At 44.1% G+C, this 14,732-nt stretch overlaps 1 protein-coding gene across 1 annotated transcript in view; it reads left to right on the forward strand.

The window, feature by feature from the left end:
* The window catches only part of PI4KA (phosphatidylinositol 4-kinase alpha), a 129,322-nt gene that overhangs the window by 84,429 nt on the left and 30,161 nt on the right, over window positions 1-14,732 (forward strand). Inside the window, 7 exon segments of the mRNA XM_023528293.1 lie at window positions 2,746-2,828; window positions 8,820-8,890; window positions 8,973-9,097; window positions 9,722-9,803; window positions 10,058-10,141; window positions 11,328-11,417; window positions 13,561-13,680. Coding sequence (XP_023384061.1) covers window positions 2,746-2,828; window positions 8,820-8,890; window positions 8,973-9,097; window positions 9,722-9,803; window positions 10,058-10,141; window positions 11,328-11,417; window positions 13,561-13,680 — 655 coding nt within the window.

Raw genomic sequence — 14,732 nt, forward strand, 5'->3', positions numbered from 1 at the left:
TCTGCCCTCATCAACAAGCTGGACTTTGCCATGTCCACCTATCTCCTGTCTGTTTATCGGCTGGAATATATGAGGTATACAAGCTTTCACCTCCCCACACATCCACATTTGAGCTGATTTACATTTTGATGCATGGGACTTTTTTCAGTTCCTTCTAAGACATGCAAGCTTTCTTAAAAGCAAACAAAAAGCACCCTCTGCTTTTCTTATGTGCTCCTCTTTCCTAAGCACCTAACATCATATCTGCTAACACCTTAAACTCTGTTCTCATGTTCCCCTCATTGGGAACAGGCTTCTGAGCAGTCACAATAGATGTTTCAAACTCAGTCTGTGGACTGAGTTGACAGCCCTGTTAAGAGCCAACCGTCACTGAGAATATTCTAAGACACTCCACTCATTGAGCTGGCTTCCAGGACCACAGTGGAATACAAACAGAAAGTAGGAAGTGGCCAAAACAATCCCACAAGTGGCCTGACCCTCAGGATGCATCTGTAACCACAGCAGACCTAACAGCTATAATAATTATAATAGTTATGATCTATAATTGTCATCATGACAATACCAGTATTAATATGGACTCAGTGCTTATGCCGGGCCAGCCTCTGCTCTAAGTTACACACATTGACATGCTCTCCAACAAGTCTGTCTGGTAGGCACTCAGCCCATTTTGCAGATGCTGAAACTGAGACCGAGCAGTTAAATAAGTTGCCCAAGATGATAAGCTCTGACTTAGATTGAAACGCAAATAGTCTTTTAAGCACTGTGCCATGCTGCCTCTCCTAAAAGTCTGGAAGAAGCAGCCAAGATGCTCAGAGCCCAGCTGCCTGTGGCTGCCAGTGTAGACACTACAGACCCACCAGACTAAGGCCTGAGGTATGCTGGGCTGCAGCCAAATACACAAGCTACAAAACGATGTGTCCCTGTTACCAAAAAAAAGGTTATATTACACTTAGACTATTTGTTTATGTCACTGGATGGGTGCAGTTAGTTATAGAATAATGTCTTTCTTGAATAATTTGAAAAAGTATTTTTAAAAGGAGTGATATTTGGAAAATACCACTCTTTTAATCTTTATTGGTGCCACAAAACCCTCTGATAAAAGAAATCTTACTTGGAAGCTCAACATGTTAAAGAGATTCAGGCTGTTTGGGGGTGGGAATGAGCCCCCACCCTCTGCTCAGTCCCCTCTCCCTGCCTCTTGTAGCCCAAGGACTCCAAAACAGAGCAGAATTTGAAAACCAGTGACCCATTCCCCCCAGAGTCTCACAGAGCTAAAAGAGTTTTGACTTTCTTTTGCATTATAATTTTTTTCAGTTATAAAAGTAATATGAGAACATTACACAAAATCTTGGAAATAAGTAGAGGGAAAAAAATCACTGATCTCACCACCATTTCTTATAGGATGTTGGTATAGTTCCTTCTAATATATATACATATAAAATACATTTTCAAAGAAAAACAAACCGAAACAAAACAAGTCTAACCAAAATAGCCAAAACCTGGTTTTAATCCTGCTATGTGTGGCTACAAGCAACCTCCTCAGCCTCATGTGCCTGCAGGAAGAGTTGTCTCCTGCTTCCACACAAGTGTATATGAGTAGTGATCTCAGGCTCTCAGAACAGGCTTTTGAGTTGGCCCACAGAGGAAGACTTTTAAAGGGATGCCCCACGGTGGCTCCCACAAGCCCAGATCCTGCCCTGGGCTAGCTGCCAGTCCACAAGAGCAGTCTTGTTAGCTCAAAGAAGCAACTCTGATCCCTTTATTCAAGAACCTGGCTTAGATTCCCAGCCACTGGTTATCGGGAGAACTTTAAAGTGGAAAATGTGAGAAATTATGTTAAAAATGTGTGCACATGAGCACTGAAGACCGCCTGTGCCTGAGCCACCGACTGAGCCTGCCCCACCGACTGAGCCTGCCCCTCTGAAGCTTAACTCTCAGAGGGTGGGTGCAGAAGCCCAGACACACTGAGGGGCACTAGCCTGGGTGTGTGCTTACACTGTCCCTATGGAGCCCCCAAACCGTGAACAGTCCTCCACGGGCCATGGTTCAAGCACATGCCTGCTTTTTCTTTCTCTATTTTTCCCAAGATTAAAGATTTTTTTTACCCTAAAAGTCAAAATATTCAAGGTGCATAAAATAAAAAAGAGAAAACATTAGGATAATACAGAAGATGCTAAAGATGAAAAATACAAGCCTCACTTTCCTAGCCTTGAATCCAGAGATGCCCACTGTTGATAGTCTCTTAGTTTCCTTTCTAGAAAATTTCTGTGCCTATTCAAGCACATGTATCCTACACGTACACAAGGCACATGGAGAGGCCTTTAGGAAACCTGTTTCTCCTGTACCTTGCTCTTTTTACCTAACAGTTTGTCTTAAATGTTTTTCTATAGCAGCACATACAGAGCTACCTCTCATTTTGGTGGCTGCATGACGTGCCATTGGATGGACATACTTTGATTTATCTGACCAGTGTCTTATCAATAGATATTCGACTGGTGCTATTAGGAGAGTCCTTGTGTACATAACCCTTAAGATATATCGCTAGCGGTGAGGTGCTAGGTGGAACAGTGTGGGAATGTCATGTTAGATGGGAAACATCACCCTCCAGAAAGTCCACTTCAGTGTATGCCCCTCTAACTAGCATAGGGCATCTGTTCTGATAGCCACACTATTTCTGGGCAGCATCAATGTGATAAGGAGGGCCTGGATTTTTTAAAATTTACTCAAAGCTGTTCTTCTTACCAGGGTTCTGCGCTCAACAGATCCTGACCGCTTCCAGGTCATGTTCTGCTACTTTGAGGATAAAGCCATTCAAAAAGACAAGTCCGGTGAGTTCATTGTCGTGGTACTCTCATGATGAACTGAGCTTTGATAGTATAAAAAGGAATACTACTCCCTATTTTCTGTCTGTGTGGAGAAAATAAGTTTAATGAAACTGCATACTATGTTGGAAAAGATCAGTATAAAACATAACATATCTTTCTGGCTCTGCCACTGCTGTCAAGGGTCCGAGAGCAAGAATGTCACCCTTGCCCACCATCAGTGCTCAAGTGTACTCCAGCCTCCAGATTTTGGTCCCTAATTCTCTCCTCTGCTAAAAGGATCCTGGGCTCCTCAGATGGTCATTGATGAACCTGGAACGTCTTCTTGTAAGGGAGCATTCATACCTTTTAATGTCCGGACCAGGCTGAGACAACTAAGAACCAATTTAAAGGGATACCCAGGGAGAAATTATCATAATTTGAATGTGAATACATTTATTTTGCTTAAAAGAAGGGCAAATATACTAGGATACGTACATATAATACTTGTTTCTTCCATTAAGTATTTATGAAGTAGAGACATGTAGTTATTTCTTTTACAGTCAGAAAAGAGCCACACAGTCCATGAAAGAGGGTCACATCTGGTCTCAGAGAGTGACCAGGTAGACAGGGTGCCTAGCAGGTGATGAGCAGAGGCATCCCATCAAGTAGCTAATTAAAGACGCTCCATTAGCCAAGAGCTCCACAGAGAGCTTGGTGTGGGCACAGTCCCCATCTGTCACTGTGAGGGGTGCCTCGGTAGTCCTGCTGATTATGAGAAGACCCCACTCAGGACCACAGATGTTTCCAGTTCCACCATTAGGCAAGGCCAGAATTTCAGGGCAGCAGATCAAGACCTACAGGCCACATCTGATTTAAGGGCTACATCATTCTTGGGAAAGTTTTCGAATAAGAAAATCTATATGAAACACAAAATTCACAAAATTCACAAAATTCAGTGATGCAAATGTCCTCAGACCCTGAGTACACAGAGGGTTTCAGGTGTAAAGAGTTCCAACTAAGAAGACAGAAATATAATTGAATCTCTTAGAAGATGTAAAAAATTATAGTTACCGAAACCTTAAGTGAGGCAAACCTAAGAATAGGAATAAAAATAAGAGATATTAAAATAGAGGCAGCAAAGGAAAAAAGTTAAATGCATAGTATAGGCACTATTTCACCAATTTTAGTATAAGAACACTGATAACTTTTAGCATCATTGTTTTGGTCTGTGTGCTGATTTATAAGGTGTTTAAAATTTAATACACTCTGAAATATTAGACCTATGTTTTAATTAAATGCTTAGAAGAATTTAATTTTGTAATCGTTTAAATATTTGAGGGAATTTAGTAAGCTAGATCCACAAATTTTTATTAACTGTGTAAATATTTTAAGGAATGCTGATTGGTCATTCTTAAGATTCATAAATTTAGTATTAATAAAATGCAGTTAGTAGTGAGGAGTCCTTTCCATGCCAGAAGCCCTTGGCATACTGAGGAATCTATCAACTTGTTCTTGCCAGTGGAGAACTAATCCCCAGATACTTTTGGTACCATTGTCTCCTTTGTGTTGAAAAGTCAGTCCTTGAAGAAATCTTTTTTAAAAAATCACCTCAGGGACTCTGAGTTGCTGCTTCCAATATGTCCTTTGCAGAGCACTTCACATGCCTGCTCAACAGTCAGAAAATTAGGTGCATGAATTTGTATTTGTAGTTGGAAGCCAGGAGGTCAACAGAGGAAGATAGCTTGAAGGTTCTGGCATCTCCCCCTGCTGGGAGTGGGAAGAAAGATTGCAGTGAGGAGGAGCCTGTTAGAGACCAGGATGGAAGGTACAGGCAGTTTCTATGGAAAGAAGCCTCTCCCACTAGGGGCACAATGTATTATGGGGGGAACCCCAAGCTCAGAAGGTCTCACACATGTACCCTAGGACCACTAGGGGTAGAGATGCTGTTAACCACTGGCTGAGCTGATCATTGATTCACTTCCCTTGTTCATCTACCCAGCGTTTGGTTATTTAGCAGCTATTTTGTACTAAATTTTGTGGCAGACAGTTGGGTCATCCTAAGATTGTTTCATTTTACAAAGGAGAGTAAGCAAGAAGAATAAAATTGAGACTGCCAACCCCTAGGGACCTAAGGACCTACCACAGTTTGTCAGTCTCCTAATGAGACTATCTATAGAATGAATCAGATAACTTTCTGAAGCTAGATGTCTCATCTGTCATTCTCGCCTGAGCTCTGTTTTTCTGTTGCTGTGTCATAATAGGAAATTAAATTGCACTGGGGACTGGTTTGCTCTACACAGACACTTTTAATTTTCACAATACACTGTACTCTTCCACATGACTTCAGATGGATTGTTTTTGTTCTGAGTATGATATGTAGGTTAAGCTATTAAACATGCACCTCTCGAGTTTACTTCCCCCTTTTCTCTCTTAAAACATGAGTATTGGGAAGGAAATATCTTTGGAGACATGTGTTATTCATGAATTTTCAAAACTGACCAGGAAAGAGGTTATGTGAAACGTCTACCAGCCCCTAAAGGGGAGCACCAGTGCCTCCTCTGTGCAGGTGTAACCAAAGTCTCTCTAAAGTGCAGGAAGGTGAGGGCAGGAGCCCGCTCCTCACCTGCCAGCTGCCCAGTTAATCAGTACAAACATACCTCAGAGACATTGTGGGTTTGGTTCCAGACCACTGCAAAAAAGTGAATCTTGCAGTTAAGCAAGTCATCCATCTTTTTTACTGGTGGAGAACCTTGCCTTCAATTTATTTTAACACACAACATCTTTTAAGTACAATAAAGTGGAACACAATAAAATGAGGTATGCCTGTACACTAGTCCTGAAGGAGAGTGGCATTTTTAATTTTTTAAAAGATTTTTAAAATATAGCTAACATACAATATTATTTTAGTTTCATATGTGCAGCATAGTTTTTCAATATGCACATACCTAAGAAGTAATCACCATAAGTCCAGCAATGATATGACACCATACAACACTATCGCAATATTATTGACCATATTCCCTATGCCGTATGTCACATCCCCATGACTTATTTGTTTTATACCTAGAAATTTGGACCTCATTCTCCTTCACCTTAATTTTTTAATTTTTCAATTACAGTGGACATTTACTATTATTTCATGTCACTTTCAAGTATACAGCATAGTGATTAGACATTTATATATATAAAGTGACCCCCAGATTAGTCTAGTATTCTCCTGGCACTATCATAGTTTTTACCATATTATTGACTATATTCCCTATGTTGTAGTTTACATCCCATTGGCTATTTTGTAACTACCAATTGTACTTCCTAATCCCTTCACCTTTTACTCCCAGCCCCCCAACCTCCCACCCAACTGGCAACCATCAGCTTATTCCCTGCATCTGGGAGTCTGTTTCTATGTTGTTTCTTTTTTTATTTTGTTCTTTAGATTCCACGTATAAATGAAATTATATGATATTTGTCCTTCTCTGTCTGACTTATTTCACTTAGCATAAATACCTTTCAGGTCCATCCATGTTGTCACAAATGGTAAGATTTCATTCTTTTTTATGGCCAAATAATAATCCATTGTATATACGTACCACATTTTTATCCAGTTGTCTGTCTATGGGCATTTAGGTTGATTCCATATCTTGGCTGTTGTAAATAATCCTGCAGTAAACATAGGAGTGTATATATTTTTTTGAATTAGTGTTTTGGGTTTCTTTGGATAAATACCTGTAAGTGGAATTGCTAGGTCATAAGGTAGTTCTATTTTTAATTTTTTGAGGAACATTTATACTGTTTTCCATAGTGATTGCACCAATTTGCAGCCCACCAACAATGCACAAGGGTTCCATTTTCTCCACATCCTTGCTAACACTGATTTCTTGTTTTGTCAATGATGGCCATTCTGACAGGTGATACCTCATTGCAGTTTTAATTTGTGTTTTTCTGATGATTAGTGACATTGAGCATCTTAAAGTCTATTGGCCATCTGTATGTCTTCTTTGAAGAAATATCTATTCAGGTCTTCTACCCATTTTTTAATCAGGTTGTTCTTTTTGATGTTAAGTTGTGTGAGTTCTTTATAAATTTGGATATTAACCCCTTATCAGATGTATCATTGGCAAATATCTTCTCCCGTTCAGTACGTTGATAGTTTCCTTTGCTGTGCAAAAACGTTTTAGTTTGATGTAATACCATTTGTTTATTTTTTTATTTCCTTTTACTTTTTTAAAGTAAAAATCTCTTAAGAGGTAATGATTGGCATCTGACTACTATCTAGTTGTTATTGATTAGAAATTTTAAGTTTCTGTTTCCTAAGAGCTATATGAAAAACTATTACACTAAACACACGCCCTCTAAAACAAGATTTCACCCACTAAACCCAGCCTCTTAGAAAGAAGCCTCTCTTTAGCTTTGGGCATATGCCCAGGTCACACTAATCATATTTCATATTTCTAAGAGCTGTTGGGGCCTGTTTATCATCATAACAAACACATAGGAGATGCCTCTTTATGTTTTCAGGCTCCATGCTGGGCCTGGGTGCAGAAGTGCAGCACCAGCCTACTCTCTGTCCTGCTGGCCTTTTAGCCCTGTCATTTAGCTATTCTCGTTAAAGACTCTGGTTAAGTGGGACAGCATAGTGGAGGATGAGTTGGGGTTTTAATACAGTTCTTTATCGCAGTAATTCTCACAGTGTGCTGTTGCTTTTAAAAATCTGCTTTGTACCCCAGTAACAATGAGCACACCCAGTGCCCAGATCTTGATTTCTAAATACCATTCTCCGGAAAAGGGAACCAGGGCTCCATAGAGAAATAACTGATTCTAGAGAGGGCTGGGGCAGGGAAAACACAAGATGAACCTGGGGTACCTTGCAGTGCCAGAAAATGAGGTTATGCTAAAAAAATAAAATTGGAAGGGGGACAGGAGAAAAGAAAAAGCATGTAGGCACATCACAAGGATACAGGAGCCAATCTGAGAGAGCTCTAAGTGGCCAAAGCTGCAACAATTTGAACAAAATAAATAACTATAATAATAGATGAAATAAATATCCATGAGTCTGTACCGATTAGATGATTGAATAAATAAAACAGGAGAGAAGAGACCTTCCTCACAGAGTTCCAGTTACTAAAAGTAGAAAGAATGAGGAAAAACAGCAGATCCCAACAAGAAGCACAGTAACTGCTGCTGGCAGAACCCACCAGGGGCTGCTGAATTTGTAGGCATAATTTTAAAGAGAAATGGGATATATGCGTAACCTCAAAGTATCTTCCCCAAAGTATTTCTCAGTTACTGTGGTAGTTTTAATTTAGTCCACAGATTCTCTTCAGGAGGTGATACTTAATTCCTCACCCCAAATGCGAGTTGGACCCAGTGACTTATTTGCTTCTAAAGAGTATGGGAAGGGAGAAATAGTAACTGGACAGTAGGAAACCTGGCATCACTGCCGTATGCAAGTGATCAAGGTAAACCCACTAGCAATAGGAGAGACCGATTTCACACATCCTGATATGATGTGACAAAAAGGGCACTTCACCTCTGTACTATTTTCCCTGACATCATGTAAACCTTAGTCTAATCATGAACAAGCATCACACAGACCCAAATTGAGGGACATCCTACAGAATACCTGTGCTCTTCAGAAGTGTCAGGGTCATGCAAGATAAGAAGAGACTGAAGAATCCACACAGATCGAGGGAGACCAAGGAGACGTGATGAGTAAATGCCACGTAGCACCCTGGACTGGATCCTGGAAAAGAAAAGAGATATCACTGGGAAAATGGGAGAAATCCAAATAAAGGCTTAAATTTAAGAAATACCATTATATCAACGTGCAGTTCTTAGTTTTGACAAATGTGAAGTTAATACCAGAGGAAGCTAGGTGAAGGGTGTATGGGAACTCTATGCTTTCTCTGCATCTCTTTGGTAAGTCTAAAATCATGTCCAAACAAAGCATTTGCAGGTAGCTGGGGTTTGTCCTTTTCTGTTGATGCTCCTGACCTGTGGAACCCCTCCTCATTTCAGGGATGATGCAGTGTGTGATTGCTGTCGCAGACAAAGTATTTGACGCCTTCCTGAACATGATGGCGGATAAAGTAAGCCTGTCAGAGCACCAATACATGTATGCCAGAGGCACATGGAGGGCACCTACTGTACCTATCTCTTCTTACTCTCCAGGCGAAGACCAAGGAGAATGAGGAGGAGCTGGAGAGGCATGCACAGTTTCTCCTGGTGAACTTCAACCATATTCACAAGAGGATACGGAGAGTTGCAGACAAATACCTGTCTGGTCTGGTGGATAAGTAAGCTCTTTTTGCTTCTAATGCTGCGTGTGTGTGTATTTGCACATGTGTGTAAACTTTAGATTTGGAATGCATGGAAGGCTCTTCCTCACATTGTCAATTCAGAAACAAATGGAGTTAGAATTAAAACTGTCAGAGGGCAATGTAGCCTCCCACAGAATGTTAGTTTGTTGCAGAATCACAAGCCACAGCCATTCAGTCTGCTCCCATCAGCCCTTAGGTCTGGAGTTCAGGAGTAGCTTTTCTTCACCCCAGGGTGTCATGCAAATACTGCCATTTTCTGTTTGTGCTGTGGTGTGAGAACACTGTGGATCCCTCGTCACAAATGAGGAGGATCACTTGGGGGAATGGGAAGTGCGGCCTTGGCCAGTGCATAGCCAAGACAATCGAGTCATTGGAAGCAGGTTACTTGGGCCTATGTCTGGCCCTCAGGAGCGGGATTGGCAGGAAGGAGCCTGGGGAGCATTTCTGACTGGGTGCCCTACCTTGGAGGTCTCTTGACCTCCTCTGACCCTGAACTGGGCAGCAAGATGTGGGACTCCCAGCCCCGGAGGCAGCGCTTTAAGGAACACAGGTTCCCTGGGGATTTGGCTCCTGGGTCCTTAGAGATGCCTATCCATGCAGGTTTCCCCACTTGCTCTGGAGTGGGACAGTGCTGAAGACCATGCTGGACATCCTCCAGACCCTGTCATTGTCGCTGAGCGCCGTAAGTGCCCCCACCTACCATGTGCCTGAGCCTAATTTGTGCTACATGTGGCAAAATTGGAGCTGGGAAGTCCAGATCCCACCCTGGCCTTTCCTAGTAAGCTGCAGCAAGTTTGGAAGCCTGTCACAAACAGGACAAGTAGTGGGTAGGGAGGCACACACTCTGCCACTTAGCGTGGCTGGAGGTGCAGCTCGGCAGGGGCCAGGGCAGCTTGGGGAAGGCTGTTTAAAAAGGGAGTCCTGTTGTGCTTTCAGGATATTCACAAGGATCAGCCTTACTACGACATCCCTGATGCCCCCTATCGGATCACTGTTCCTGACACGTATGAAGCCCGAGAGGTAGGCCTGGAGCGGTCCCCTTATTAAGGGTCATTTCACTGCCATCTCCTGTGCCTGTCAGGAGTGGCATTTTTCCGTACATTATGTCACTCAATCCCCAGCAGTTTCAGGTGTGAGTCCCACAGTTGCTGGTATCACATGATTTGAGCAGGTAACTCACTTAGCCACTCATCTGAGCTGACTCTCACTTCTTTTCTTGGTTCATCTGCCAAAGAGGATTTAGCTACCTGTCAGTTTATAGTATCTCAAAGCTACATGAGCAACATAGCTTTGAGATGAGCGTCATTGCTCTGAGATGTGCTGGCTCCCTTTTTTTATTGTGGGAGTAGAGTAACGTGGTTCCGCTTTGTGCTGTGCTATGGGAAACTGACGGAGTAAAAAGCTCCAGATGAGGGTGTGTCACGCCAGGTCTGACTCAGAGCCCTCATTGTGACAGCTTGAAGCCCAGCTCAGACTGGAGCTCCCCCAGCCTTAGGCTGATCACGTCCAAACCTCGGCACCCCCCCAAACCGGTTGCCGACAGGGAGTTCCCCATGCAGTGATGAGGCTCCTGTGATAACTTTTACCTTCCTGGACCTTCCTTCCCTGTCAGTTCACTGACTCAGGACATATGTTGCACAGTGGCTGTGTGTGGCTCTGTGAGTGCGGGCTCTGTCAACAGCCTCATGCAAGAATTACAGACTGAGATCTACTGTACCCAGTAGCCTTGGCATTAGAACACAGTCCCTGTGTGAGTTTGCTAGTGCTGCCATAACAAAGTACCACCGACTGCGTGGCTTAAACACCAGAAATGTATTTTCACACATTTCCAGAGACTAGATCAAGGCATTGGCAGCAGTAGTTTCTTCTGAAACCTCTTTCCTTGGCTTGCAAATGGCTACCTTCTCCGTGTGTCCTCACATGGGCACCCCTCTATACATGACCACGTCCTGATCTGCACTTCTTATAAGGACACCAGTCTTCTTGGATTAGGGCCCACCACACTGACCCCATTTTAACTTAATCACCTCTTTAAAGACCCCCATCTCCAAATACAGTTACATTCCAAGGTGCTGAGCCTTAGAGCTTCAACACATGGATTTGGGTGGACACAATTAGGCAATAACGTAACTATCCACAGTATGCTGGTGGCTGTCCTCTGACAGCCCAAATACACTGACCTTGGCTTGATCACACCCTCTTCCAGAGCATCGTGAAGGACTTTGCTGCACGTTGTGGGATGATCCTACAGGAGGCGATGAAGTGGGCACCTACAGTCACCAAGTCCCACTTACAGGTACTTCTCTGAAATCATCAAAAAGCAATCTCGATAAGTTTTTTCAAACCACCCAAAGAGCTTTACACAAATTCAATACAAACAGCACTAGTGTGAATAAACAGACCAAAAACATTAGTCTAGTGCCTGAGAATAATAGAAGCATCAGAAGCTGATCTGCATTAGCACGGGGGCGGAGCCGGGGGGTCATTGAATGTGCTGATTGGGGTGAGGAGAACTGGTGTGATGGGATCCATGTGCAGGTGGCCCCAGGGGAACCTGATGACTCATACAGGTGAGGCATTGGGTCTATGGCAGGACTTGGGGCTGCTTGCAAGATGGGCAGGGGCAGCACAGTGGGCTGGGAGGTCTGGCAGGTCAGCAGCAGCAATTGCAGCAGCTCCAAGAGCACAGTGCAGGGACTGAAGTGATGATCTTGAAGCAGAGGCGGAGCTGGGACTCGTGTGTTAGAGCGCCATCTAGGCTACATTTGTAGCTGCAAGTGAGTCCTTTCGGACCAAAGCACTGGCTTGTAAATGAGAATCACTACAAAGGAGACCATTATTCTGAAGAGTGCTCAAGCAGAGATGGAACAAAAATGCCACAATATGTGAGAGGAAAGAGTCACCCTAAAAGGGATCAAAGATAAGAAAAATGCCACTAGAAGAAATCTGGCTTAACAAAGAGCAGGTGTGTTGAGAGGCGCTTGTGAAATCGGCATCAGCAACACTTGTCAAGATAAAGCTAGTTCTAAAACGTTTCTGGGTGTGGAATCCAGGACGGGTAGAACAGCTAGCTCCAAGAGCCTTGGAGGCTATTTGGAAATGCATTTTGCAAGAATCCGTGGATTGTGCCTGAAGTCACTGTAAAGTTTCTCTTTCTACAAAGATGTTGGAGTAGTGAGGATGGGAGATATTAGGGGAATGAAAAAAATGGAGCCCTGCATTAAATAGGTCTACCAGCTAAGCTGGACAAAACTGGGCCTTGTGACTAAGCCATGCCTGAAACTTGACTTTGTAGCTCTCTAGTATATATGCTAGTATTCTACAGACTGTAGTAGTTTCTCAAACTTCATATTTGGGAAATGTCTGATTTCTTTTGGTTAACATAGTGGGAAGGGGCCTTACCTGCTAAAGCTTCAGTCTAAAGAGGAGAAGACCCATTTTATTCCTAAAAGGGATTGGTTGACAAAAATGAGGTCAATAGAGAGCTGTTTATTTCCTCAGGCCTGGTCTAGAAGGAAGTAGAAAATGAAAAGGCTTGAAATATTCTTGATACTTTCACCAGGCATCCCCTTGGTGTCACCTGAGGCCCTCAGTATCCCTTCTTCCTGCACATCTAGTCTGTCTAAACCCTCACCCCACCAGCCGTTCAGCTGTCACTGCCTGGGGCTTCCTTCCTACAGCCTCAGCTAGCCCAGAACCAGCTTCCACGCCGCCCTCCACACTGGCTCAGTTTCAGTAGCAAATCTGCTCAGTACCTCCCTGCTACATGTGCTCGTTAGCCATTCCTCATCACCATGCGGTCCGTGGTTGGGTTTCTGGAGTTCCAGGAATCCTCTAAAACCATTAGTGAGCTTTTGCGTGTCAGTGCTCATATGCATTTTCCTGAGGGGAGTTACATGATTCTCTCTAAACTCACCCGGCACACAGGGCCTTTTGGCTTAAACTTACCCACTGCCATCTTGCTCCTTGTATTTCTGCAGTGTTGACCCCCGAGGGGCCCCAGAGTACGAGGTCTCCCTCACACCTCCAGGCTTTGCCAGGTGTGCCTCTGCCCCTGCACCCCCATCCACCAGTTGGCCAGGCGGACTCAGGCACTTGCTCTGCCTTCCTGCTCTGTGACACACTGCCCCTAGAAGCGGAGCTCTGCAGCCGTCTCCCCAGCACTGGCAAATAGCAGATGTTCCCAAGGATGTGCTAAGAAATGAGCAGTCCTCCCACATTTACTGTGTGCCAGCTGCTCCGGGGACCAGCTTCATCCTTGTTCACATGGGAGCAGCAGCCAGTCAGAGAGGGGCTCTCTGAGAGGCGCTCTCACTGAGGGTCTTGCAGTCGCCAGGAGGGGGAGGACTCAGCACTAGAACCAGTGTTTGCTTGCTACCTCATACTTCAGCGTTTGGAATGTTATTTTTAAAGTAAAATGGCATTTTTCTCTGTTTCAGGAATATCTGAACAAACATCAGAACTGGGTATCAGGACTGTCTCAGCACACAGGGCTGGCCATGGCCACTGAGAGCATCCTTCACTTCGCTGGCTACAACAAGCAGAACACGACCCTCGGGGTATGTGTGAGCGCCTTCAACCATGGGAGCCCGTGTGGTGGGGAAAGGCCAAAGCTGATGTGTAACTTTTCATGAAAGCCACCTGGGTACCACATGCTGCATGTGTGAGGGGCACTTGACGTGTCTGTGAGAGATCCCCAGGTTCAGAGAAGAGCTGATCGGTAAAGCAGTCATTTTCCTTACTCTGCTTCTGTTTTGAAAATATGGATTGATGGAGATCTCAGCTTGACTCATTAATGAGATCAGATTTGGATTTCTGCAAATCCACATCCATGAGGAAGAAAACTGACCTCTGGTCATACACATTCAGCATCATTTTATAGTCACCTTGATCTGAAACGTTTGACAACTTCCTAATAATCCTCTATTCAGTAGATGCGGATTTGTGCACATCTTCAGCCTCATCTTGTTCTGCTCAAGATTAACGTAGAGGGCAACATGTCCACTAAGTAGTGCTTTCTGAGTTAAATTAGAGCCTAAGATCAAAACAGGGGCTTGACCACAGGTGGTCTGACTGGAACAGTGCTCTTGGGCATCTCCCACCCCCAGGACCCAGCGCAGGGCCTCAGTCAGTCCTCCGAACCCACCATGGCTATGTGTGCTTTTGGTGCTTCCTAACTCTCTTTGGGTAGGATAGGGGGAGGCTTCCCACTTGTCTTTTAAGGACACGGTATGTTGGAGGTGCAGTGGCTGAGCATCAGGGAGGGAAGGCAGCAGGGAGCCCTGCCACTCGGGAGGAAAAGGAGAAGGATACTTTTTATTGTGTGTTCTGGCTGTTGCTGTGCTGGCGCTCCCGGCCTAGCCGCCCCTGCTCCATAAAAAACAAAGAGTCTTCAGGCCCCAGGGTGACATCTCCCCATCATATGATAGGATTGAGGTCCTGTAGGGAGTCATTTCAGAAGTGTGATTTTAGGCCAGCAGATTGTACCACCCAGAGAACTGAGTCAGAAAACCTCGACAGGGCCATCCGCCACACTTTTTGGTGCTTTAGGCATGCACGTGAGTCACAGCGTGCATGAAGGAGCTAGCCTGCCCTGTGGCCCACCAGGGTC

Source organism: Pteropus vampyrus, unplaced genomic scaffold, assembly GCF_000151845.1.
Source record: "Pteropus vampyrus isolate Shadow unplaced genomic scaffold, Pvam_2.0 Scaffold23, whole genome shotgun sequence".
NCBI lineage: Eukaryota > Metazoa > Chordata > Mammalia > Chiroptera > Pteropodidae > Pteropus > Pteropus vampyrus.